Source organism: Lutra lutra, chromosome 12 (genome assembly GCF_902655055.1).
Source record: "Lutra lutra chromosome 12, mLutLut1.2, whole genome shotgun sequence".
Lineage (NCBI taxonomy): Eukaryota > Metazoa > Chordata > Mammalia > Carnivora > Mustelidae > Lutra > Lutra lutra.
The window spans coordinates 88,412,853-88,438,845 of NC_062289.1; the positions used below are offsets into that span (position 1 = coordinate 88,412,853).

The 25,993-nt window shown below is 57.8% G+C and overlaps 1 protein-coding gene across 2 annotated transcripts in view; it reads right to left on the reverse strand.

Annotated features, from left to right (window-relative positions):
• RBM19 (RNA binding motif protein 19) overlaps positions 1-25,993 on the reverse strand; it is a 116,158-nt gene that overhangs the window by 21,429 nt on the left and 68,736 nt on the right. For both annotated transcript variants that reach the window (XM_047697276.1, XM_047697275.1), the window contains exon 22: positions 11,249-11,354. In XM_047697276.1, coding sequence (XP_047553232.1) covers positions 11,249-11,354 — 106 coding nt within the window. The remainder of the gene's footprint in view (positions 1-11,248; positions 11,355-25,993) is intronic.

A 25,993-nucleotide genomic window follows, 5' to 3' on the forward strand; every position in this document is an offset into this window, starting at 1 on the left:
GCCTTGAGAATGGGGAGACGTCAATTTCTGTTGGTTTCAGCCACCCAGGCTGTGGTACTTCATTACAGCGGCTGAGGTGACCCTGGGTAAGTCAGGTGCCCCACTGGGAGCCTCGGTCTCCTCATCTGTAAAATGGGGCTAATCGTGGGATGAACACACGACATGCCCAGGGGGGTCACCTACAGTGGATATTCCATAACAACCGAATCTGAAAAGCACTGGTGGGAGCTGGTGGGACATGCACTTTTTTAAAAACAAGACATGCGGTCCAAGTACAGAAATGCTCTGTTCTCGTTGCGCTTTTCTGAGAAGGGCCAGGTGCAGGAAACTTTTTTCTCCTTCCCCCTCCACCCCCCACTTTTGTTTTACTTTAATTTAAAAAACTCTTTCTGACTGCTAGCAGAGCCTCTGCATTTTTTCCACGCGGACATAAAACTGCATCTGGACTCCGAGCCGAAATGGCCCATTCCGAGCTTTAAAACACACGCGTTCTCAGCTGGCACTGCAGAGAGACAGCCTGACTGGGGGAGCTGGGGTTTTGAGCTGGGGGAGAGAAGTCAGTCGGGAGTCTGGCGTGGTGGGTATTCCGTCCCGGCGTCCGGGTCCCTGAGGAGCTGCGGTCCCGGGGACGCAGGTGGGGGGGTGGGGTGGGCACGAGACTCCAGCTGGTGGGAGCTGAGCTGCAGAGAGAAGGGAGGGAGGGGGGCCTGGGAGGGGGGCCCCAGGCAAGACACCCTGGCCCCGGCCCCTCTCTGCGTGCTGCTTTCAGACTGGCGTTTCGTTCCGACCCCGTTCTCCGCTGCTGTGCCCATGGAGCCTGGGAGGGGTCCGTTCACTGCCGCAGTTGCTGAGAAACTCCCTCTCCTGGCCTCTGATGGCAAACCTTCCAAATTCTCACCTCCTCTTTGGAAGGGCTTTTCACCTCCAGAAGTGAGGTGGCACCGTCATTAAGACTGGGGGCCTCTGGTTCAAATCCCCACTGCACCACAATCAAGCTATGTGAGCTTGAGCAGGCTGCTTAACCTCTCTGGGACCCATTTACTTGAGTGGCGGCAGCAAAGAGTGGCAAGGAGGAGCCCATGGACTGTGAAGTCTAACAGCATCCTTGCTTGGGGTTATTATTATGGATGCCCTCTGCTCCCCTTACACCACCAAAAAACGGACACAATATTTGGTGGGACACGAGCTCTTGTGCATTTGGCGCTGGAGCCCAGCACGCGGTTCTCCAAAAATAGCAGGACTAGCCTCCCTCGTCCCAGTCCCCTCCGGGTCACAGGAGACCAAGCCACTTTCCTGAGTGCCCGCTGCCTTGCTAGTTCAACGTAGTGGCCTCAAACTGTCGCAGGCAGCGGGGACAGGGACTCGAGGCTAAAAGTAGCCTTGGACAATCCAGAGTCATTGTATTTCACTAAAGGGGCCTGAGGTGAGCTTGTTATATATCTGGGGGGTCCTAGAAGGCAGAGGGGTGGGTGAGGAGAAGGACACAGCCCAGGCCTCAAGAGGCCTTCAGGCTAGTGTGGAAGGCACGGAAGGTTCTAGGCACAGCCAAGGGGAACGTGCAGCCCTGGCCTCTCTGGCCTGGGGCCTGCCAGTAGCTTCCCCCCAGCCTCTGGGCCTGCTGAGACCCATGTCACCTTCCTCCTGAGAGTTCTGAACCTCAGCTGAGGCACAGGCCCCCTCTGACAAATCAGCTCTTGGGGAGTTGTTCATCTGGGGGTGCCCAGGACCTGGTGCAATGAGGGTATCTCAGAAAAAGCGGGGAGTTAGACATTCCTGGCCTGGTGCTTCTCTCCAAACCCTGCTGCTGCTGCCTGTTTTCTTCCCTTGGAATGAAAGGGAAGCAGATCATGGACCTCCAGGGTTGAAACTCTAAGCCTAGGCTCCCAACCTATTTATGAGAACAGACATTATTCTCCCATTCTAGTGACCGGAAAACAGGTGCTGGCCAAGGTCCCTACACACGCCGACTTCCTTCTTCCTTCCCCTTTCAGACCCTGTGTGTTCCATCCTCGGGCTTTTGTGACCTGCTCCAGTCCGGCCTCAGAAGAGCTCCCTTGTCACAGCTGACCTGCTGGTGGGCCCAGGGTGCAACCTGCTCTCCTCACAGACGACAGCCGGGTGCCCTCCCTGTGCCCCACCTGTGCGGCCTCCAGCCCAGCACCGGCCCCATGAACATCTGCTTGCAGGCCAGCCTCCTAAGCTCAGCCTTGAACCTTGGAAGGAAGACCTCTTTCCTTGCTGCCCGTAGTAGTGCCCAGGGAACAAGGTCGCTCCCCCTTATCTGTGGGGGATACACTCCAGGACCCCAGGGGACGCCCAAACCCACAGGTGGTATGGAACCCACACATACATATTTTTCCTATACGGGTGTACCTGTGGCAAAATTTCATTTATAAATTAACCACAGGAAGAGATTTAATAACGCTGCAATTAGAGAGCTACAGTTACAACAGTAGTGAACAGCCGTAACAATAAACTTTAATAAAAGTACCTGAACGCCGTCTTGCTCAAAATGTGCTACTGTCCTAACTCCCTCTTCTTTGTGGGGTGTGGGAGGTTAACGTGCCTGCGAGACGAGAGGGCATGAGCGAGGTGCACGATGTGGGCGTCGGGTGGCTACACTGGCCGTCTCTGGACGAGGGTCATCTGCTTTTGGACCGCGGCTGACCGCAGGTAACACACCGTAGATAAGGGGGTGGGAGGGGGCTACTGTATTCACAGAGCCGACCGTGGGGCTCTTCCACCGAGGGTCTGCAGACTGGAAGGGACACTTGCTTTGGTCCTGGCCAGAGATGGAGGGCTGACTTAAGTAGCCTGCTGTGGTCCCTCCACACTCCTACGATACAGACCATGAAAGACAGGAACAAGAAGCTCGTGTCTTTGGCTGCCTGTATGCGTGGTGCACTCTGCCTTCTGACTGGGACGTGACTTGGTGCCTACACGGTCTTGTGTCTGGCAGTGGAGAGGGGAAAAAGATTTGCTCCCAATATGTATGACTTGGGGACCTCGGGGGACAGGTACAGGTGCCCATGCCACCAGGACTTGGTACACCACCAGACCACCACCTGGGTCACTGCAGAAGCCTGAAGATCTAGAGGGGAACTTGAAGGGTGCATCCGACTGGCCAGGAGGAAAATACCACAGAAGAGGGGAGCCCCTGCTCTCTGGAGCCACTTCCCATCATCATCCGACAGGCCAGTGCTGGCTATTCCTGCTTCTTTCTGGAACATTCCCTGGGCTTTTGCAGCCGACTCCCATGGGCTGTATAACTAGGCTCTGGCTTTCTGGTTTCTGTTTCAAGTGAGCAATCGGGAGATGCCAGTAGTCCTGGAGGGAGGGCGGGAAGGGGTGGGGACATTTCTCTTCCTAGTCCCTCCCTCCAGGGTCAGAGCTCACCTTGGGGTCCCCCCCAGCACTGTCACTGGCCCCTGGGGGCATCAGCGTCCCTGGAAAGTCCCCGAGCCCGACCTACTCCTTCATAAATCCCTCTTGGACCATCATGGAGGAGGCTGTTTGCTGACCCAGCTGGCAGCTCCAAGTTCCTCTGCCTTGACCGGGGGCAGATGGACTTCTCACCTCGGACAGCACATCTCAAGGTCTGGTCCCACTCAGAATCGAGGCGTACTAGGCCAGCTTGGGCAGGTCTGGCTGGAGCGCAGGCCAGCTACCGTCCGGTCCCCTGGCTCGGCTGCCCCAGAATCACACCCCAGTCATCTCCTCTGACCTAAGCCACTAACTGTGGGCACCGAGAGTCCTAGCCTCCAGCTGTCTCTTCTGCAACACCTCCCTCCCCCGCCCCCTTTGAGAAAATCTGCTAAGGTAGAAGGGGAATGACAGCCATCGGCTAGACTGTGACCAGGCCTGGCAGCCATCTTCCTGGAACACGGAGGGCTCTGGAAGGCTGCCAGTGCAGCACTGGGCTGACCTTTCTGCGGCTCTCCCTGGAGACAGACCCCTTCCTCCCAACAAAAGAAGTCCACTCGATGCCCTTGGCAGGACTCCTGTCCCATGGGTGTGTGGCTCCCAGCCTGGGCCCGAGGACAGGACTCCTGTCTTTACAAGCCCAGGCCCTTCTCAGCCCCTTCTGCTCTGTGCCTTGCAGAGTGGACGGGCTGCCTCTCTCTGCAGACGTCAAATCCACCTGAGCACAGACAACGGCAACCTGCGCCCGGCCATCTGTGCCCCCAGTGCCTGGAGCAAGTGTGACCTAAGATGGCCAAGAACGACCACGTGTGCCTGGGAGCATGGGACCGAGTGACAGGAACGGGAGCACCGGGCCCTGGCTGGCACCGCTGGGGCTTGGGTCCTTCTCTTTGTGGGGGTGTCTCAAAAACATGGGGCCTATGCTTCCGGGAGGAGGTCCTGTACACTTTGTACGCATGCTCTGTGTCTCTCTGCGCAGCCCCTGAGCTCTGAGGGGCAGAACCTTTCCATCCCCGACTTTCGGCACTCACAATCCCAGAAGGAAGCTCTAAGCATGTCCGGCCAGCATGCGGGAGCTGATATCTAGAATGAGTGGGGCTCTTGGCACGGGACTGGGGGGCCCCACTCGGCACCTTGGTCCTTTGCAAGTGGGGAACCCGGGGATCTGGGGACAAGTTTCTCAGAGAGACAGCCAGGGCCTTGATTCTCTTCCCATTTCTGCGTTCATCCACACAATTCCATCCAGCTCAACTCGACGTCCCCGGAGGACCCACCATGAGCTAACGCTCCAGTGGGGGACACAAAGGTGAGGCACCCCTTCTGACCGCTGGAGAAATAAAGGAACCAATGCCAGGTCACCGATGGTCAGGAGCCACCAGGCAAAGAGACGGCATGGCCTGCTAATGGCCTTGGGCTCCAAGGGGGGACCTGTGGTGTGGCCCGGATGCCTTCTAGCTTTGTGACGGATGGGGCACCTCTCTGGGTTTCCCCTTTCTCACTGTGAAGTGGGGGCATCCTGACCTCCTGCGGCTGCTGAAGAATGAGTAAGACCACGACGATTCGTTTCCCCCAGTGCCCAGCACACGGTGAGGGTCTGAGTCCTGATCCCGTTTTGCCGTTGGTGGTAGAGCTTTTCAAAAAGTTATGAGTGGTGCCCCTGGAGGGGAGAGAGTCGCCCAGCTCTAAAGGGCGGGTCGGTTTTCCCGGCTTACAGGGACTGACTGCCTGGTGTGAGGGAAAGACTCTGGAAAATGACCTTCACCCAGGGGCAGAGGCCTGGAGGGAGGGACGGGAGGGAGCAGAGGGGTAGTTCTCGGCGCTGCTTACCCCCTGGAGATGAATGAAGGGTGCCCCCTGCTAAGCTGAGAGGGGCTTGTCCAGACCCTGACTTCTCAGCCCATAATGTGTTGGCTGAGCCCGACTCCCTGCTTTGAAATGCAAGGCTCGGGATTCCAACACGCTTTCACCCCTGGGCTCTAACCACAGGAACGAGGCAGAGCCCTGCGAAATGGACACAGGCAGGAGGGTCTGCACCTCGTGTACCTGCCTAAACAGGAAAGTGGGGCTCAACCCCTATTCCGGAGTTGGCTTGCCGTTAACCTGTCTGGAGACGAAGAAGAGCATCCAAGAGCCAGGCAGCAGCCTTGACCCTGGGGGCCCAGCCCTTTCTGACCCCTGCTGTTGCCCTTTCTGTGGTGCCATGTGCCGAGGCCCAGGCCTGGCCCTTCACCTTCACGGCTGCCTCAGGGAGGTGGTATTAATTCCGACGTGCGGATGGACGAGTAACCTGGGGTTCAGGGGATATGAAGCCCCTTGTCTGCGTCCACGGCCTCCTCATTTCCACGGGGCGATGGCCCCTTCGGACCCTGCTGCGCTCCCACAGGCCCCATGGAGACTGTGCTCTACTCCCTTCTTCCACTCAATTAAGCAAACGTGTGCTGAGCGCACACCGCGGATAATCTGATGGCGATCATCGTTTACAGGGCAGGCGAGACGGCTCAGCCCTGCGCGGGCCGCACCGGGCACCCAGCACTGAGCCGGGCACCCCGGCCCTGAGGAGCCCCGTCCGGCTCCCTCACGGTCCACCCTCCCCAGCACCGGGCTGGTTTCAGCAGAGTCTGCAAGGTGACAGCATGGGTGCGGCCGGGCCCGATGGGGGTCCCCCCACAAAACCCTCAGCAGCAGCCCCACCCTGGGGCGGGGAGGGTGGGGCGCGGGTCCACGGCCCCCCACCCCCCTTCCCCGGCACGGAGCCGAAGCGAGACGTGGGGAGGGACACATTAACTGGGGCGCCCCCACAATTAAAGCCGTGGTTGTTTACCACGGTGAGAACAGCTCTGCCTGCCAACACCAGCCGCCATCACGTCTCCCTACTGCCGGCTCCCCCCAAGTGTTTATTTAAGCCAACACATTGCTCTGCTAATTGGATAACATTCCATGTGAAAATAGACCTTTTAAAACAACAGCAGCGGCGGCAAATAAAAACAGCGGCAACTGCAAAAGTACAAAGGCGCGGCGGGCTCGGGAAGGGAGAAATTAAAGGCGCATGCATGGGAAAAAAATTAATATTCTGGTTTCCGGGCTGCGAGTCCGCTCTTCCCATCCTTTTCTCCCCCGGGACCAGCCTGCTTCGGGCAAAGAGAGAGGAGGGGGTTGCTGTGGAAGAGAACCCCAGAGGCTACCAGGGGCCCTCTCCGAGGCCAGGCTGCTGTCAGGCTCGGGGGACTGGAAGCTGACATGCATGCTGGTGGGGCTGATATTGGGGTGCTCGCCCCTTCTCTGGGGGTGGGGAGCTCCTTTCAGCCTGGGTGTGCTCCCAAGAGATGCTCTGCCCTCCAGCCCCACCGGAATGTCTCTAACTGGCAAGTCCTCTCTGCTGTGCGCTGGAGAGAGGAGGGGCTGGCACTCAGCGTAAGTGACATGAATGCGGAGGGAGGGCCCTGGATACATGGGCTTCGGCATCTGGTCAGCACTCGGGCCGGCTCTGCCCTGTCCGGCTGCATGATCCTGGGGCCAGTGACTTGACCCTCTTTGAGCCCCAGTGTCCTCAGGTGTCAAATGCCACCCACCACCAACTTCCTGGAGACCTAGGAGGATGGAGAGTGACAAATGTGAATGCCTAGCACCCCCCTGCCAAAGACAGGCTTTGAGAAGTTGATGGTTTAGATCAATGCCAAGACGTTACCCTTCTGGAAACATCAGGGTGGCTCCTGAGACAGGGAGAGAGCATGCATGTGAGCCAGACTCAGGCCACCCAGGGAAGACCATTTGGAATGGTTTGAGTCCTTGACTTCAGTCTTCCTTCGTCAGCTTCCGTCCCTCCCACTCCCCTCCACCTTGAGGGGGAAGTTCTTTGAGAAACATCAGCTCGTCACCCTGGAGTTTTAGGGAACACGGGCACTTCCAGAAGGACTGATGCTTACTGCCCCGGATACCAAGGGCCGACAAGCGTCCTAGGATGGGACAATGTGCCAGGTTGCTGACCTTGTGATGAGAGGGATGGGTCTCCTGCGTAGCACCTTGGCCCCAGAGCCTGCTGGAAGCCAGGCCCCCAGAGCCTGGGCTTCTGGTTGGTTCATGGGGATCGATCCATGGAATTCGGTCCATGGGGATCAGTCCACAGAGCTCCGCAGCAGCTACACAGATGGAGCTCGGTGGCCGTGCAGAAGGAGTGATGCAAACTTCCCACCCTGTTCCCGGGGCTGCTGCAGGCTGGGGCAAGACGATGCGGTGTGGTGTACAACTCGTGTGTGCATGTTACATACAAAGCCAGCACGGTTGGCCACAGGAGCCTCTGGCTATTGTCATCAGTTGCCTGGTTACCCAGAGCTCTGCCACCACAGCCTCTGTGGAGCCTCGTGCTAGGATTCTTTCCAGTTTGGGGGTGTGTGCTTGACCCAGAGAAGCCTGACAGATGACAAAGTCCCTGATCACATGCGGGGTGGGACACAGTGTCATGCAGAAAGGTCAGAGGACTCAGTGCTGGGCACAGGGGCGTCACAGACAGGGGCGTGTTGGGGCCCCAGGAGACAGTGGTGCTGAGGGGGTGCCTCTAGGGACTGACCAGGCCTAATTCTCTCCTCTGCTGGGTGGCGAATGGGCTGGTTGATGCTGGGGAAGGAGCACTGGACTGGGAGCCAACTCAGCTGGATTCGGACCCCAGCCCCACCCAGAAACCATCAGTTCCTCAGTTGCTTTCCAGACTCCTCACTATGCAGTCCACTGTTCGTGACCCGTCCTGCCTCCCCCCGCCCTGCTCCAATCTGAGCACTGCCCAAGCCGCCAGGGGGAGGCGCCAATGCCGGGTTCAAGGGTTGCTGATGCCAAGAGTGACGACCTCCATTTCCACAAGGGCATCCAGCCAGGCAACAGGAGTGAACCCATGGGAGGGATTCGTGTGGGTGAGGGATCAGTGGAGCCCTGGAAAGGCTTCTGAAGGAGGTCTCCTTCCTCAAGGGCTTCCGAAGGAGGAAAGCCACATGGGAGAAGCCCACTGGGGGAACTGGGATCAGGCAGGCAGGTTCCCTTAGCATTCCCACAAATTCCTTTTGCAGAAGTAGACCGAGATCTTGGGGTGTTCTGCGCAGTTGAGGTCTCCTTATGGCCTCGCGCTCCCTCTTCAGCCTCACGCCCACCCTCGCGTTGGCTCGACCTGCACCGTGGTCAGAATTCTATTCACCAGCGTGCAGCACGCACGCCTCTCTGGGTCAGCGGCAGACGCTAAACACGCCACTCGGAAAACAATAAAGTTCTTCAGACAGACACAGAGAAGGAGAGGGAGAAGCAGCTTCCCCGGGAGGCAAAAAGAGCAAAAGGCTATCCGCAGGGAAGACACGTTCACTCCCAGTGGGTTCACACCTCGGGAAGGGCCGGCTCGTAGGGTGGCAACCGTAGGGGAGAGCTGCTGCGGGGGGAAGCGAGGGCCACAAGTGGCCCCAGAGCCTGGCTGGCCACCTGTCAGAGCCAAGGGGGGCGGGAGGAGCCAATCCCGGAGGGGCTATGGGTCGAGTCCTTCCTGTCCTCAGCTGCCCTTTCTCCTCCTGGAGCCCAGAATGGGAGGCGGGGAAGAGGTGGGGGCGGGGAGGAGCCACTTGCACGAATCCCCAGGGCTGGGCTGGCGGGCCTTGGGAAATAGCTTCTGCAGCCCAGCTCTGGTGACAAGAGCTGCCCAGCCGGGCACTTGCCCTGCCCCATCTACCTGAGGGGCCCCTTCTGTCCCTGGGATCCCGGAGGACAAAGCTGCCCTGACCACATCCCAGTGATGTGGCACACGGAACAGGAGGCCGGGAGCCCATGCCCCGCCTGACCCTCCAGCCCCAAGAGCCATGTCCGTTCTGACAGCAGCCTCTGCCCCGGAGAGAGGTCGCTGTGTGGAAGACGACTGCCTTCCGGCTACGGGGCTCGGATACCTCTTCTCTCCACTTTGTCCCATCCCTCCTCCTCCTTAGATCGGCGCCCTCGACACCACCTTCCTCATTGTTGCAGCTAACAGACGGAGCTCCCAGGGCCAGCGCCATTCGAAGAATACTACCCCATCCAAACCTCACGACAACTCGATGAGGAAAACCCTATGACCCTCTTGCAAGGGGGGAAACCGAGGCCCACAGAACGTAAGGCACATGCCCCAGGTCACATGACAGGTAGTGGCGGGGCTGCGATTCCAACTTAGGCGGCCGGCTTCCGAGTCTGTGCTGTAGCGAGCCCCCCGGAAGACGCAGCTCTTGTAGGCGGGCAGTAGATTCTCCCCTGCTCGTGATCTCACACAGGACCCCCGATACCAGACAGGCGACAACAGCTCGGCACCCTCACTGCCCAGCCCCTCAGAAGCCTCGAGCTCGATGGAAGGCCAGGGAGAAAACACCGCCCTGGGCTTCCCTCCCCTCTGGCTGGGATGAAGGCACAGCGGCCATCAAGGCAGCAGGGCTAGAGGTCACGGCGAGGCAACGACTTTCTGGGCTCCAGCACAGCATGCCAGGGTCTCACACATGCCGTCTGCCCACACCCTGCGAGGCTGGGACCTGGTTCCTACTGCCGTCTTACAGCTGAGGAACCTGGGGTGTGGGGCAGGCTCGGGAGGCCAAGCCGCGGATGGGAAAGCGCTCTGGATGGCTGCCCTCCGCGACTGCCCTCCGAGCCAACACGGGTCCCCCAACGCAGGTCCCTGCTGACGGGAACTGAGGCCAGGCAGGGCCTGTTGCGCACGGGGGTGCTGCCCCTGCTGCCATGGACAGGAGGCAAGGGAAAGGCTGCCAGCTGAGAAGAAAGGGGAGCAGATGTCCGGACAAATGCGGCCACGTGTCAACAAAACAGGCACTTGAGTTCAAGACGCCGAGACAAAGGTGGCTGGCAAGGCTCCCCGAGGTCCCAGGAGTGCCCTCTGTGCCTGTGCGTGTTCCCAGGGCCCACAAAGGCTGCAGCTGCGTCCCTGAGATGTCACCTTTGGCTCCACCCACCGGGCCTCTGGTGACAGCAGCTCGCTAAAGGCCAACGGGTGATTCTAACCAACACCCCTGCTTTCCCAAAGGACACCTCGTGAGATGAGGAGGGGATCCCGCCTGTCACTTCACCGTACTCTTGAGGAAAGAGGAGGCCAGTAGAGGGGAAAGGCACAGGCTCCTGAGAGAGCCCCCAGACATAGCTGGACCCTGATCACACCGCCTCTGCTCCCACATCCCACATCTGCTGCTGGGCTGGGCCCCGCACCCACAAGAGCGACCCCCACTCCCCAACCCAGCCCCATGTTGCCCCGTGCCCCAATCCGAGAGGCCACCTTGCTTCCAAAGCGAAAGATTCTGCCTCCAAGGAGCCTGGAAAATTCTGTACCCGTGCTTATACACATGCCTGGGATGACCTCACCTATAACCGGCACCACCGAGAGGCCCTGGCCACAAGTGGGAAGCCGAGGGGAAACACATGTGGGTCCCTGCGGACATGTCTCCATTCCCAAGTGCTGGTCCCCGGCCCCTGCCACGCTACACGGCCTCTCCCATGCTATCTGCCTCCGGGTGCTCATGACCAGGGAGCTCTGTCTGAGCTGGGGAGGCCTGGGAAACCCACTGGCCTCCCTACTTTGTATCCCCAGTTTCCTGAGGATGTCACGTTGGGGAGGGACAGAGGGCAGGGGACACAGAACTAACCCTTCCTCCAAGTACAAAACCCAGGGCCTTTTTTCCCGAGAGAGCTGCACAAATTAGCAGGGTCAGGGAACAAGCAGGAGAACCACATGGGGCAGTGACATGCCCTCATCCGTTAAGAGGTTTAGCTGCTTCTCCTACTAAGGGCCCCGAACAGAAGGGGGGGTGGGCAGGGGAGGGCTCCGTCTCACCTTTGCATCCTGCTTCGTGAGGAAGTCCACGAAGCCGAACCCCCTGTGTGTCCCTGTCCCGGTCATCTTCTTTGGCAAGCGGACGGTCTTCAGCTCCCCGAAGGTGCTAGAAACAAAAGGCAAAACGCAGCAGCTTCAGAATGGAGGCCTGCAAAGGGGCTGGGGTATGTGTGGGAGGACAGGACCCACTCTCACACATGAATCCTTTCTGGTTAGAAGTACGAGGGGGCACACGCACGCACACGCACTTGCGCGCACCGTACAACAGGGTTGCCTCCCCACTGGCCAGCACGTGCTCGGGGCCATGACTGTCCTCCTCTCCCCTTTCAGATCCCGGCCATCACGCTGGGCAGGGAGGGATGATCGGGTTGGAGATGCTGGCGGAGAATGTTTGGTTCCTCTCTGACAGGATGGCACACTTGGCCTCCCCTTGCCTGTGGGGCTATCTGGCAGGGGCGGGGGAAGGGGGAGGTGCAGCCCTGCACACGCATGGCCAGGGCACAGGGCTGCTCATGGGCACGAGCCTGGGATCCGGACGCCAAGTCAGCGGGGTCTCCTGACCTGAATCCGCCTGCACGGCTGAGCCTGTGTGGAGCGAGCAGGACGAGTCTCTGCTCCCGGTCCCGGTGCCCGGGATGTGCCTCCAGTGCTCCGTGCCAGAAAGACACACAGCTACTCCCTTTAAACCCCACGTCCCCTCCCTCTGGGCTATAGTTTCGATATCTGCAATGCCCAAGTCAGGCAAAGCTCTGGAGGAGAAGATGGCTTGGCTCCCCCTGGCAGGGATCAAACAGGTAAACACCGCTTGGACCACCCCCTGCCCTCTCCCGCACCCTCACCTCCCAGATCAACGTTGGAGAAATGCCCGGACAAAAGGATCACAGGCCCCTCTGGCTCTCCTGCCTCGCTCCCCAACCCAACCCTATCCCGATGTCCATTTATCAAATATATATGCACAAATTGCCGCGGGTAAATATTTAACGTGCGCGGGATCTGAAGAGGTGTTATTCTATTTGAAAAGCTGCGTACACTTGCGGGTGGCTGGGCACACGGCGCACACGCTCAGCAGCCGAGGATGCTTCGGGGCCAAAGACCGATTGGGTAAAAACACAGTAAAGGCCGTAAGCTCTCGTGAAATGATATAAGCTAAATCCGAGGCGCGAACCCGGAGCCCCGCCAGCATGACCAGGCATCTGCCAGCCCAATTTCCGAAGGCAGGATGGTGTGTAAATGCGGCATTATGATTCCTCAAAATGAATCCGCACGTCTCTCCTCCGAGCTCCCCCAGCCGCTCCCCCCAGGCTAGCGAGGAGGCCGGCCTCCTGGGGAGGGGAGGGGCTGGAGGGGGTAGGCCTCGGAGCCCTGTCAGTCTTCCCGGCCTGGCTGAGGCTCTGGCTCCTTCGGAGGAGGGGGCGCGAAGGGGTGCAGCTGGGGGCCCCGGAGGCTGGGCAGGTGGGGACAAGCAAGAAGGTGAGGTGGGAGGGCCGGAGGAGTTGAGCCTGCAAAGCCTGCTTTATTCTGCCACCTAAAGGCCAAAGTGTGCCATGACAGGCACTGTCTCTTGGTCCAGGGAGGGCAGCGGCCAGAGGAATTTCCATGTAGGCTCCTTCAGGTAAACGGTTCATTGGCTCCGAGTTTTTCAGAGAGATGTGGGGACCACAGGGATGTTGCGTCTGATGGCCACGAGGACCCAACGATGACAGCACTCAGACTCAGCAGGTAAGAGAAGGCCTCAGCCAGCACCTCCCACGCATGTATCCAGGCCATGCTGGGGGCCCTGCAGACAAGGGTGCGATGACCCTGCCCCAGGCTCCTGCAAGCCTTGGCTTCACCAATGCTTACTCCAAGCAGCCTTTGCTCACCCCCACCCCCCTGGCTGGCCTGAATGCCCCACCCCACAGTCAGGGGTCACCGCGCTTCTCCACTAGGGCCCTGTAGTGTGGACGCCGATGCGTTCTCCACCACCCCGAGGCGGGTGCTCAGTTCTGCAACCGCAGAAACCACATCTACTTTGCTTTTAAGGGGATCTGCAGCCAGGAGCCCGCTGCCCGGCCTGGAGGTGATGCCTGGTGGCATTTTTGGACTGAACAGACAAGCCCACGGTAGCCCCGGGCCATAGACACAACCACTGGTATGTTACCACCGACACCCCAAGGGCTGTGTTGAGGGGGACATGGCATGGGCCACGGGGTATGTACAAATAGCACACGTGTTCCTTAGTAGTCCTGCCACCCCCATTTCACGGACGGGGAAACTGAGCTCAGGGAGCAGCGGTTCTGGCTAGCAAGGGGCAGGCTGAGGACATGAGCCAGAGCTTTCCTTCCCCTGAAGTGGTTTGTGGTCCTTCTGTTACCTGGATGAGGTCTGGCCACCTTCTGGACTGGGGGTCTCTTTTGGAGGCGTAAAGGCAGAGCGGGGTGGCTGGAGTGGCCTGCGTGGACTCCAAGGGATCCAGTGACTTAGTCAACACCCCACGGCAAGAGAGGAAGACTGAGTCCCAGTTCCTTCCGCTCCCGCCATGTGTGAACCGGCGGCCTCTGCCCGCAGGGATTTCAGTCCTGTCCCTTGATGGTCCCGATGGCCTCTGCCCAGATTTCCTCGTAACCCCATCTAATTTGTGGTGAGTTAGCAGATGTGAGTGTGTACGTGACAGAGAGGGGTGGGGGGGGAAAATGGCTGAGGTGCACTCTTCCCTCCGCAGCACACCACGAGAGAGCGGATGCTCTGTGCATGGCAAGCAGCTCAGAGTCCGGAGAAAGGCAAGGAAAATAATTAAAAGGTAGAGAGAAAAGCTGATGAGGAGAGGCTGAAGGTGGTGTGCTCACATGGCCTGGAGACATGGCATCTCAGAGCTCTGTGGGGGGTGGTCCATGGCAGAGAGGGGCCCTGCAGCCACGAGGGTCCAAGCGCACGGCTCCGGGGCTCCCGTCCCAGGCAGCTGGGGGGCCCTGGGGAGGTCGCAGCCCCCGTCTGCATGGCACAGAACAAGGCTTCAGAAATCCCGTTATTCTTTAAGGGGACCTGGGAGACGGTCCCGATGAGCATGTTTCCTCCTTTCCTCTAAGAACAGCACTAGAGAGAGTCGGACCTTGAGGGGCAGCTGCAAGATTAGGGTCCGATCTTCGAAGGCGCTTCCTGATGTCTGGGAAGCCCTGAGATGAATGGGCGAGGCTTTGAGACACCACGACCGCTGCCGTGGACCCAGCCACCGATGACCGGGTGCCCGGGGCAGGGGGGTGCTCGGCCTTTTTTAAACACACCGTTTCCAGGGGCGCCTGGGTGGCTCAGCGGGTTAAAGCCTCTGCCTTCAGCTCAGGTCATGATCTCGGGGTCCTGGGATCGGGCCCCGCATCAGGCTCTCTGCTCTGCGGGGAGTCTGCTTCCTCCTCTCTCTGCCTGCCTCTCTGCCTACTTGTGATTTCTATCTGTCAAATAAATAAATAAAAAAAAAAAAAAACAAAAAAACAAAAACAAAAAAAAAAAAACACCGTTTCCAGGTGTAACTGCCTGGATTCCTCAGGGGAGAGAAACCAGAGGCTGGAATGGCCAGGCGACCAGCTTTCTCCTGGCTGCCCCTTCCCCAGCCCGAGAACAATGCTGGGAAGGCGGTCGGCTCCGGCCGCATGTGTGACTGCGGGATAATATAAGGCTGGTACTAATGATCTCGGCGCGATACCGAAAGTGAATTAAAAAGCAAAAAAAAAAAAAGGTTGCGGGGGGAAAAATCGATGAAGTACCTTTAGCTCCTTGGAGATAAGCGATATATAAATACCAGCCATTACTAAGGTTCTTATCTGACAGGAAGGTCCACAGAGCCATTTTTAAGAGCGGCTTTTGAAGGAAGTTCTGCATGTACCCTCGTCTCCGGGGAACAGAGGCCGCCACCAGGGGGAGGCCGGGCAGGGCCGCCAGGGACCAGAGAGGGAGGGAAGTCACGGGGCGCCCAGGAGCTCCCCCGCCACCCAGCCCAGACCCCACCGCTAAGGGAAGGAGCCGCGTGCGCTCCCCACTGTGTAGATAATAGAAACCACAAAATAGCAATTACTGTATCAGAAGCTGTGAATAAAGAGGACATACCGGGCTTTTAAACATGGCCCTCCTTCCCTCCCCCACCACGCTCACACTTCATAACAAACTCACACCTCACTTTTCCAATTACTTCATTCACCTTGGGTTCACCAATTACTTCCACACGCCGCAGCCCCACCCCCTCTGCAGCACCCACAGTGCAGGATTGCCGGCACACCGGTGGGCTTTCCACGACTGGAGTTTGTTGTCACGTTTCTAATTTCTTCCGAGACGTGTAGGGGTGGGAGGGAGCGAGGGGAGGGAGAGGTGGGAGGGGGTGCGAGGTGTTGAGCGAGGCGAGCCAATTATGCCCAGCCCTCCTAAACAGGTCTGGGCATGCAAATCAGGTCTGCACTACAGGCCTGAACACAGACACAATACGTGTGTGTGCGCGTGTGCATGCGTGTGTGCCATGGGTGCATGTGGGGGTCTCCTTCCTCCGTGCTCACTGTGAACCCCCCAACCGGACTCCAGCCCTGGCTGGGGTTTTTGGCTCTGCTCCCGAAAAGGGATGAATCCTCCTCTCACTCCCCTCCTTGTCTGAAGTGATGGGATCAGGAGAAAGGAGCAAGGAGAGGCGGAGAGGACCCTTCAGAGATGCAGAACTTGACGGTCATGCCGCTGCTCTGGTGCCTGGGTTCTGGGGCTTAATGAGCTGACTGTGAGGCTGGCCTGCCCCTCTGACCTGTATGCTGACACCAAGTGGGGGTCAGGCACACCTTGAAGAGCCTCGGCCCCTCTGCTCCCAGGACCCAAGTCCTTATCACTCTCCTCTTTGGATCTGCCAGAGGAACCCGCAGCCCAGCAGAAGTGCCGAGTCACGTGGGGAAGTTTGTTGGCATGACCTCTCTTCCATCTGCGCTCAAGGCACTGCCGAGGGGGAAAAAAAATACCAAGGGACCCAGAGTCACACAACAGCATGGTCTCGACAAGATAAAGGGGTGGTTTGTGGTAAGAATAAACCCCAGGCTTCTTTCCCTTCCTTCTGGAGGTAAGAAAAAAGGGCTAAATCTCTTGGCAAAACAAGGCTTTCAAATACACCCCCACCAGCACCAATTTTCCGATTTACCAGCATATCCACCCGTCCCCCTGGGACTTCCAGGCTGTGGGCCCCCCAGCACGTGAAGCATCTGCTGGACACGATCTCCCAATGGCCTTAGGAGGTGGGCATCGCCACTCCTGTTCTGTCAGTGCGGAAGAACGAGTCTCAGAAGTCATGGGATTTCTCCAAGGTCACTCAGCAAGTCCTTATGTACCACAGGGGTGGAGCGTCCTGTCCAAGGTCCCACAAGTGGCAGTGAGCTGAGGGGGGGGGTCTAAGCAGGTGGCTTGTCCCCTTGTGCCTCTGATCACTCAGCGTTTACAAGCAGCATTTTACAAGCCCTGTCTTGTGCAGCAACAACTAGCCCGACATTCCCTGTGTACCAGGTGCCGGGAGGGAGGCAACTGTGGGTTAGACATCAATGTTGTTCTCAGGGGACACTCGCCTGATGGGCAGGCAGGGTACCCTCCCATCCTGCAGACACAAAGGACTCTGCAATCAAACTTCTTATCTCGGCTGACTAGGGGCCACAGCTCAGGGCTCCAGATCTCTCCCCTCCGTGCCCACCATCCTACAGAAGGGTCTCCCCGTGAACGTGCAGACCCACCAGTGATTCCTATTAGGGGAGTAAACGTGGCAGGGGGGCAGCTGCTCTGCCTGGTGTCTCGTCTTGTGGCCTTCCTAACAGTCCCCATGTGGATAAGGGCCCTAGCTGAGGCTCGGAGAGACACAAACTCGTTCCCCTATCGTCTATGATAGGTGATTTCTGCAGTACACAGAGGCTTGGGCACAGGGCCCAACACCCCAACCTCCCACTTTTGCAATGTGTCCAAAACCAAAGCCTTCGATCAAGGCAGGCTTGTCCAACCCTCTGATCTCACACAGGGGGAAGAAGCTAATTGAACACCACGGGCTTTCCTCCTGGTCCCAAAACCACTGAACTTATGCCTACCTCAGGACCTTTGACCCCATTCTTCTCATGACCTGGACCTCTCCTTATCTCGATGTGCCCACCATCAACTCCTTACTGTTATTTGATCTCAGCTCAAATGCCCCCTTTCCGAAGAGGCCACTCCATCCAATGTTGTTCCCTACCTCACGGGCCACTCTGTCACATCTGAGCACTGTCAGAAATGACCTGTTTACTTGTCTTTCCCCTCTCTGTTCTAGAAACAGAAAAAACACTCCAAGACGGCTGGCTTCTTAGTCCCTGTTGGGTCTGCAGAGTCCAGGCCTGTGCCTAGCACGCACTCTCACGTTCACTCTGTCATGCGTTTGGCCTTCAGTGTCCTACCCCAGGGCCAGGTCCCTATCTTGAGCAAGCACTGGCTACTGGGGCCACATGGTCACGTCTGGGGGCAGAACACACAGTCCTTCTGTCCTGAGGATGCGTCTTCACGTACCACAGGTGATGACAGGAGTGTGTGGCCCTCGGGGGAACCGCTCCTTCCAAGGCACCCACGTGCGTCCCCTCGATTACAGTGCATACACTGCAGCAAACACGGGGCTGGCTCCAGGATTTACCAGGGGTCTAGGAACGGGCCAGTGAGCTTCAGAATCGAGCCCCGCTGGGTCAGGGAAGACATATCTCTGGAGGTTCCCTCTAGACAGCCTCCACCAAGGTGCAGATGCGAGCAGGGAGCCTGGCCATGGCTGGCCTGCCGCAGCCGGTATCTCCTCCCCCAGAAGAAGGCTAAGCTGGGGAGCATGTGTACTCTGTGGACCGGAGCCTTGCTGGGCACTGGCTCTCAGAGACGTTTAACCGAGACCGATTTGGGCATGCAGTTTCTTCCTCTTTTGTTCTCTCTCTCGCTCGCTCTCTTTTTAAAGGGTGGCTTTTAGACTGAACTTTTCCAATTACTCACCACTCATCGTGGTGAGAGCCGGATGTGGAAAGGTTACCTCGTCTCCATCAGAGCAATCCTTCCTTTCACTCTGGCCTCTTGGAGGCTGAAAAATGGCCCGGTTTCCAAGAAAGTGAGAAAGGAAGCACGGAAGACAGCATTTAGCTTTTCTCAATAGCCTTTCATGGGGTCCTTTCCAGGCAAGCGTGACCCTCTCGTTTTCGAGATGAGGACTCCTGGGGACGAGCAGTTAAATGGTATCTCTGAGTCAGAGTCGGGGCCCGCGTTCCAGGCAGGGCCCACACTCTCTCTTGAGAGGCTCCTGCAAGGAGGGCATGTGGCCCCGAGGAATGGAAGCTTCTGGCCTGACTCTGCCTTCACCAGCTGGGTGACCCTGGCAGAGTCGTTTCCAGGCTGGACTGAAGGAGGAGAGCGACATGCAGGCACACGCAAGGGGAGTGGGAACCTGCTCTAGGTTCAGAATCCCCGCTCCACCAGAAGGGGGCAGGGACCACTCAGCCCCAGTCTGGACGGCCAGCTGGATGTCTGGGTCCAGAACTGACAGCTCTTCTCTTTCTTCTAAACCGTCCTACTGTCCAGATACTTTTGCGAAATGCAATTTCTAAGTATTGGTAACAAAGTCAAAACATTTTAGACACTGTGTCACCAAGTGCAACACACACAGCCTGTGGGCAGCCTGTCCGTCACCCGCACACCTGAGTTCCCATTCTGCTGTGGTTCCAGAGATCAGAAAGGCTGCTCTACTTCCAAAGTGATGAAATTTCCTCCCCTCCTTATTAGCCAGGACTGGGCCTCTCCCGGCGGCCGGCAGTCCAACGGCCCCTTGCTGGCTTGGGTTCATACAATGTGGCCCCGGCGGCTGGGGGTGGGTCTAAGTTCCGGGAAACAGAGAGGGTCTTCCCAGTGCACTTTGTTGCTCTCCAGCGTCTACTCCAGGCATGGACCACTTTTGGCGACACATTCACCAAAGGAATCATTGCCCACCCCGCAACCCGCATCCTCCAGGACCCAGACCGAGATTTGAGGCGTGGAAGCAATTTGAATGTGCCTTGTCATTCAGCTGCCACGGGTCCCTCATTCTTGGGCAACTATTTCCCGAGTGTGTCCTGAATGCAGACGCTGAACTCCATGCTGGGAAAGAACACACTCTGGAAGGCCTGTGCTCTTAACCAGTGGGGGTCCATCTGTGCACGGCTGAAGGATTTGAGAAGCCACTGAAGGCTGGATACTGTCTGCTGAACCTGAGCATTGTCCTTAAGCAGAAGATGTCATCAAAATAGTTCTAAGATCAAAGGTGACCAACTCTTTAAAAACAGTAGTTTCCAAGTTTGTCCTGAAAGATGTTAAGAGGTATTTTGTGGAACAAGTCTTCTGGAATTAAGAAAATTTTAGAGCTAACTGGTTAAACACAGTTCAGCAAGCTTCTCTGCTGCAGACCTTGTCAGTGCTTTTAAGGTATTAGGTGCACGGAAGGTGGATCTGGAAGGGTGAGGAGAAGAAAGAGTCCTTCTCAAATTCATCTGGCCATTGAACCTTCCTAACCCCAAACAAGAAAACCTATTAGCATCTCTCGGGACACAACTGTGGAATACAATTTGGGAGAAGGAAGGTCAGGCAATGATCAGGGAAGGCTGGAGCGCACACACTGAGGCAAAGCTTCTACCTCGCCCGGAGCTCTGAAAGTGGGGAGCTGCCGCAGAGGTCTAGTTTTGACCATGAGGGGCCAAGTCCCAGCATCACTGAAAGAACGGAAGTGTGGGGTCAGACATGAGTTCCGATCCCAGCTCTACACGTGATGTCACCTTTCCCAGGCTCAGCTCTTCACCTGAGAAATGACGGTCCCACCCTACGAGGCTGCTGGATCCAGGATTCCTGGTGTATAACGGGAATGAAGAAATGGAAGCTCTAGATAAGGGTGCTCACGACCATTAAAAGGATCTGCGCTGGTGCCAAGCGAGGGACAGCTTCCAAGCCCTTATGGGGTTTCAGGCTGAAGCTGAGAAAGAGCAGGCTGGGCCAGCAGGCCCCTCCCAGTGGACCCCCAGGAGTTCTCAGCCAAGAGCTGAGAGCCAGATGTGATCTTGTGATTCTTGGTGCCTGGAAAAAAAAAGCAGCAGCTCTCCATCTTACCCACATGACCCACCAGTTTTACAAGATAATTGGAAGAAACTATCCCCAGGGAGGCATCCCTCAGCCAGACCCAGGCACCCTGTTTTCCCTCGGGCCGAGCTAGCCCACTAGAACAGCTCGTGTTCCTTCTTCCTTTTGGAAGGAGAGGATCAGGACGCCACCCCTGGCCTGGGGCGCACATTCTGGTCAGCTCCACGCCTCTGCTGGGGTGAGTTAATGAAATCCACAGAGGACGCGCTCCCCCACTTTCTCCCCCTCTGGTCTTCAGCTGCCTCAAGTACAGCTAATCCCATTACAAGAAAATAAAGTGGATAATTCAGGCTAATGAAATCGTTACAAGAATGTGGCCAGCCAGAGGTGGACATTCAGAACCAATTTAACACCCTTTGGTGTCATTATCCTCAGTACAGGAAATGTTGGAGCGGAGGAAGGAAAAAAAAAATTAAAAAGGAAAAAAAAAGAAAACCCAGCCTCTTTCTTGTTGGCTTAAATCTGGTTAAAGAACGGATCTGCCTGTCTCTTGCTCAGTGTTATTATCTCTGCCAAGTGCGCTATCTCCACGGTAACACCAGAAAATATCAAAGTGGGTGGAGAAACTCTGGAAGTCGCCCGCCGTGCTGGAACCCAAAGAGCCCTCCACACCTTCCCCTCTGCCCAAACCTGCCGCTGCTCCAGCAGGGACCGCTGAGGGATGAACCCCAGGCCCCGAGCCAGCACCGAACTCAGAAGCCTCTGACACGGGATTACACTGTTGGTCCCTGGGGTCTGAGTGAGGCAGGACAAGCCAGGGTGACCTCCCGTGCAAAGAAGAGCGGGCAGCAAGACCCCTGGGGGGCTGAGCAGGGGGCGTCCCTTATCGCTGGCTCATACCCCCTTCATGCCGCCTGCTACCAGGTCACAGCCAGGCTTCCGGAGAAGGCTGAATTAAGAGTGGCCACTCAACTTCTTTGCACCTGCCACCTGCCCTCAGTGTCCACCCCCACTCCTGCCATGTCTCCCCCATACTCAGAAAGGGCCCTGGCAATTGCATTTCTTTTGGGTCCATTTCAGTGCCCAGAACCTTAAGAGGACAGACTCCTATCCCGAAGCCCCACTACATCCGGCAGGTTCCCATCAGCCCGGACGCGGCTTTCCCACACGCGTCTTGGACTGTTCTAAACCCTCTGGCTAAGGGCCAGCTCTAGGTGCTCCTATCGGGGCAACGGTCAAAGCATAAGAAGGAGCATGTGAAGGGAAGAGAAGAGAAGGTCCTACAAATGTACAGAGAACTTCTGCCGAGCTGGTTGGGTCGTGGAGGGACCTTAGGGGGGGCACCTGTGGGTTGGATGTATAGTCACTGGGGGGTTAGAGGACTGCCAGGGACAGTCCCCCTGTAAAAAGTGCCAAACAGCAGCCCTCAGTTACTGACACCCACCTCCTACTTCCTGATCAAGGCTGCTGGGGTGCACTAACGCATACACCCCACTCATGGCCTCCGGGCCCCCTCTCTCTGAACCCCCTGGAGGAGCACCATCCACACGACCTCGACATCCACACAAGTCTCCGTGATGTCCTGACAGCAGCTTCAGAAAGTGGTGGGACGGTGGCAGGAGCTCCCACAGGGGTTCAGGGAACCCATTCAGCTCCCTCTTGGGAACACACACGGGGTGGGGGCCGATGCCACTACTTCAGGGCCCGGAACAGAGACTCAGGGAGCCAGGGGTTCAGAATAAAGCCACACAGCTCCTGCAGCCCGCACAGATGTTCTCGGTCAGTCACCCAGAATCGAGAGACTCCAGAAAGAAGAGACCCCCGACCCCTGCAACCAACAGCGGGGGCCACCACGCCCACACACTCTGCTTCCACCTGTTGATTCCGGGGAAAGCCCTTGACCCCGCCCCCTGCCCACCATAAGTCCATTTACTTTTACTTTACAAACTTGTTTAGCTAACTTCTCATCCCAGAGCAGCTGGGAAGGGCCAAGGGGTTAACAGTGGCCAGTGCCTAACAGGCCTCCAGAAGTGATCGCTGCCAGCCGTGGGTCAGACCAGGGGTGGGCACGCTTTCTCTGCACAGGGTCACACGGTAGATATTTCCAGCTTTGCAACTACTCAACCCTGTAGCATGAAAGCAGCCACACGGTATGCAGACGAATGGGTGCGGGTGGGTGCCAATAAAACTATATTTACCAAAAAAAAGGGGGCGCTGGCACCACGTGAGCCTTATTTTGCCAATGCCCAAATTAGCCCTCCAAAACCAAAACGTGGTACTTAAACCACAACACAACACACAACACAACACAGCCGCCTAGGAATGTCAGCTGCGGGGACAGAGAGCAAACACTCCGGATGGCTCCAATCGGCAGCCTGGGCACGGCGCCCTGTGTATGGGCAGGAGGGGACGCTGCGTATTTTAGAAAGACGTCCACTGAGTGGTCAACATTTCCAGAGAGGACTGAGGTCAAAAGCGCTTACCTGGGAATGCTCATTGCTGATGGTCTGCTCTTAGCAGTGAGCGTCTGGCCCCCCGCCTAGGGACCTACTCGGCAGAGGGGCAAGTAGATGGCCCCGTAAAGCCAGCTGCTGCCCTGCTAAATGGCGTAAGGGCAAGATGGCCAGGATGCGCAATGCTACCTCGAGGACCTTCCCACCCAGCCTGAAGGCCTCGCAGACCCTGCGTTTGCAGCCACCTGCCCCATTCCTGTTCCTCAATGCCCGCCGATGTTGTTCTGTTTGTGAGGACGAGTGTCTGTCTCACCAGCTGGACCAGCAAGTGCCCAGCACCCAGGACGGGGCCAACAGTGCCTGGCACGCAGCAGGCACTCAGCAGAGACTGGCTGGTGGCTGCCGACAGACCAAGTTGTGAATGGTGCTCACCATTCCTCGCTTTTCTGTTTCTGGTCACCCCGGAGAGTGGGGAGTGGACTAGCGTGGGCTGACGCATACCACATGCCAACACCACACCAGAAGCTCTCCGTTCAGGGGCTCGAGCAACCCCACAGGGCGGCAGCGCTCCCAGGGTGCACGTGACACAACGAGGGGACATCTGTCAGAGAGCTGGTGGCCTGGTCTGTGGAGCTCCCTGACTTCCAGCTTTGCCACATGATGCCCCTCCAGGCAGAGCAGCCCACTTCTGCCCTTGAACTAAGTCCTCTGGTCCTAGCTGCTGGCCGCCAGTCACTGGGAAACTGTATCAGGCCAGTGAGGGAGGGCGCACAAAAGAGGCTGTGAAGATGATGATGCAGAGAGCACCTCCTAAAAAGCCTGGCATTCTAGAGGCTTCTGATACCTGCCACTAGGAGGAACACTCCAGACCCCCAGCGCATTAGAAAACCTGCTGTGGACGCCCTCTGCCACCTCCCTGAGAGTTCCAAGCATCCATCTGAGCTGGGAAGAGGCAGAGAGTGTGGTCACCGTGTCTCCCCGGGAGGCTCTAGTGGGACAAGTCCATGCTGAGAGGTGACCACTTTTCGGGTCCACTGCGGTTTGGACAAGGGTATGCCTCAGATAACTGAGTCACCCCAACATCTGATCCTCCGAGAAAGCCAGGCCGATGGCCACAGGGCGTGACAGCAAGGCAGCTCTGCGAGAAGGGGAGAGAGGCAAATCCACAGCCCCGGCCGATCGATGGAACGTGCTGGAGGCCGTCGCAGGGGCACGGCAGGAGATAGGGAGTGAGGACAGTGATTCATGCCACCGAGCCTGCAGCGTGGAGGGGGAGGAGAGGACTCACCCTGGCTGGGACAAATATTGTTTTTAAAAGTCTGGCAAAGAAAACAACAATAAAACAACTCAGACTCGGTGGCTGGCCAGTTTTGAGATCCAGGGAGAGGAGGAAATGGACCTATGAGAAGGCCCATTTGTTTGGCGCCAAACAAACCAATGCAGAAGTGTCCATTTAGTCACAGAAGCAGAAGGGGAGGCTGTGAATTGGGTGGTCACCAGAAGCCGAGAGCTACGTGGTCTAAGCCAGGCCAGGTGCAGCCTAGAGCCAGGGGCAGACCACGGGCTCCAGAGGGCAGGTTCTGGGCGCGGCAGGCAGAGGGGAGGCAGTGAGCCAGCCGCACGTGTGAATGTGGGCCGGGCATCGGGGTGTGTGGGGTGGGGAGGATCTCCCCTATCAGAGCCAGCCAGGAGTGGGGCTGCAGGACGACCGAGGAGCTGTAGGCAGAGGTGCAGGGAAAGGAGAAGCGTTAGCAGCCAGAGGGAAGGAGGCCTCATCTGCAGCAACCACTGTCCGTCCCAGGAGCTGGTGAAGGAGTGTCGTTCGCAAGGTTCTCGAGGAGGGAGAGGTAAGTTATCGTGTCTCTGGCGATGCACAAAGCCCCCACGTGCTTTATCCCTGCTCCCTCGCAGCGCTCAGGAGAGGGGCCGTTTGTGGGCTGTGCTCCCCTTCCTCAGTCTGTTTGGATGAGGAAGCAGCTTCTTCCGAGGCGGGAGGCCCACTATGGCCGGAGTCTTGGGGTGGGCATGGGCCCCCTCGACGTGCACACCAGCTGTGGTTGTGCGCAGCTACCGACGTTCTGGGGCAAGGATGTGCCCGCAGCTCCCCGAGTCTATCCTGACTCCTACGGGTATGGAAACACAGGTGTTTGCGGAGAGACCAAGCTGGCTGGGAGCCAGCGGCAAGGAAAGGAGCCGAAGTTCAACAGCAGCGCCAGGGATGGGGGCTCACAGAGATGGGTCTTCAGGGTCCCTCTCTGGTTCGCTTCTCTGTGCAGGTGAGAGGGACCTCCAATGTGCCCGGCCCTTTGCCAGGTGTCCAGAAGGTTCAGAAGGGTAAGGCCTGTCCCCTGCCCACTCTCTCAGGTCCTTGAATGCTAGGATGGCTCTTTGTGTTTCAAAGGACAATGAGGAAAAAGTGACCTAGGTGCCGGCGAACCACGGTCCACGGGCGAATTTGGCCTCCTAGCTATGCCCGTGGCTTCCAGCCAAGCCCACGGCTCACTTCTTGCCTTGGAGCGCTCTGGAGCCACGGCAGCGTAACTGTGTATCTGTGGCAGAGGCCATACCGCCCACAAAGCCACAAACACTGACTCTCTGACCACACTGGCGGTCTCCAGACGAACAGAAGTGGCAGCATAGATATAGGAGGTAGAAAGACGTTTACTACGTGGGACTGGTCCATGTGATTACGGGGACTGAGGAGCTCCACGCACTGCTGTCCGCAAGCTGGAGGCCCAGGGAGGCTGCTATAGTCCAGATTCAAGGGCCTAAGACCTAGGGGACCCAACAGCCTAAGTCCCAGGCCAAAGGCCCAAGAACCAGGGGACCTATGGTGTAAGCCCCGGTCGGAAGGCCCGAGAACCAGGGCTACCGGGCAGGTGACAGACGTCCCAGCTTAAGAGGAAGGCAGACTCACCCTTCCTCCACCTATCGGTTCTATTTTGGCCCTCTGCGGACTGGATGGTACCAGCCCACACTGGGGGGGGCCACCTGCTCCACTCAGTCCACGGATTCAAATGCTGTGACTCGGCTCACAGACACACCGGGTGCTCTGGGCACCTGGTGGCCCTATCAAGATGACACATGAAATTAGCCACCACAGGCTCATCACAGAAGTTTGACAACCCCCCTGCAGCCCCATCTCCTCCCTGGGCCCCAATCCCACGCTGCCACCCCTGCCCCCGGCTCTGGGCCTCCTCCCTGCACTGCCACCCCC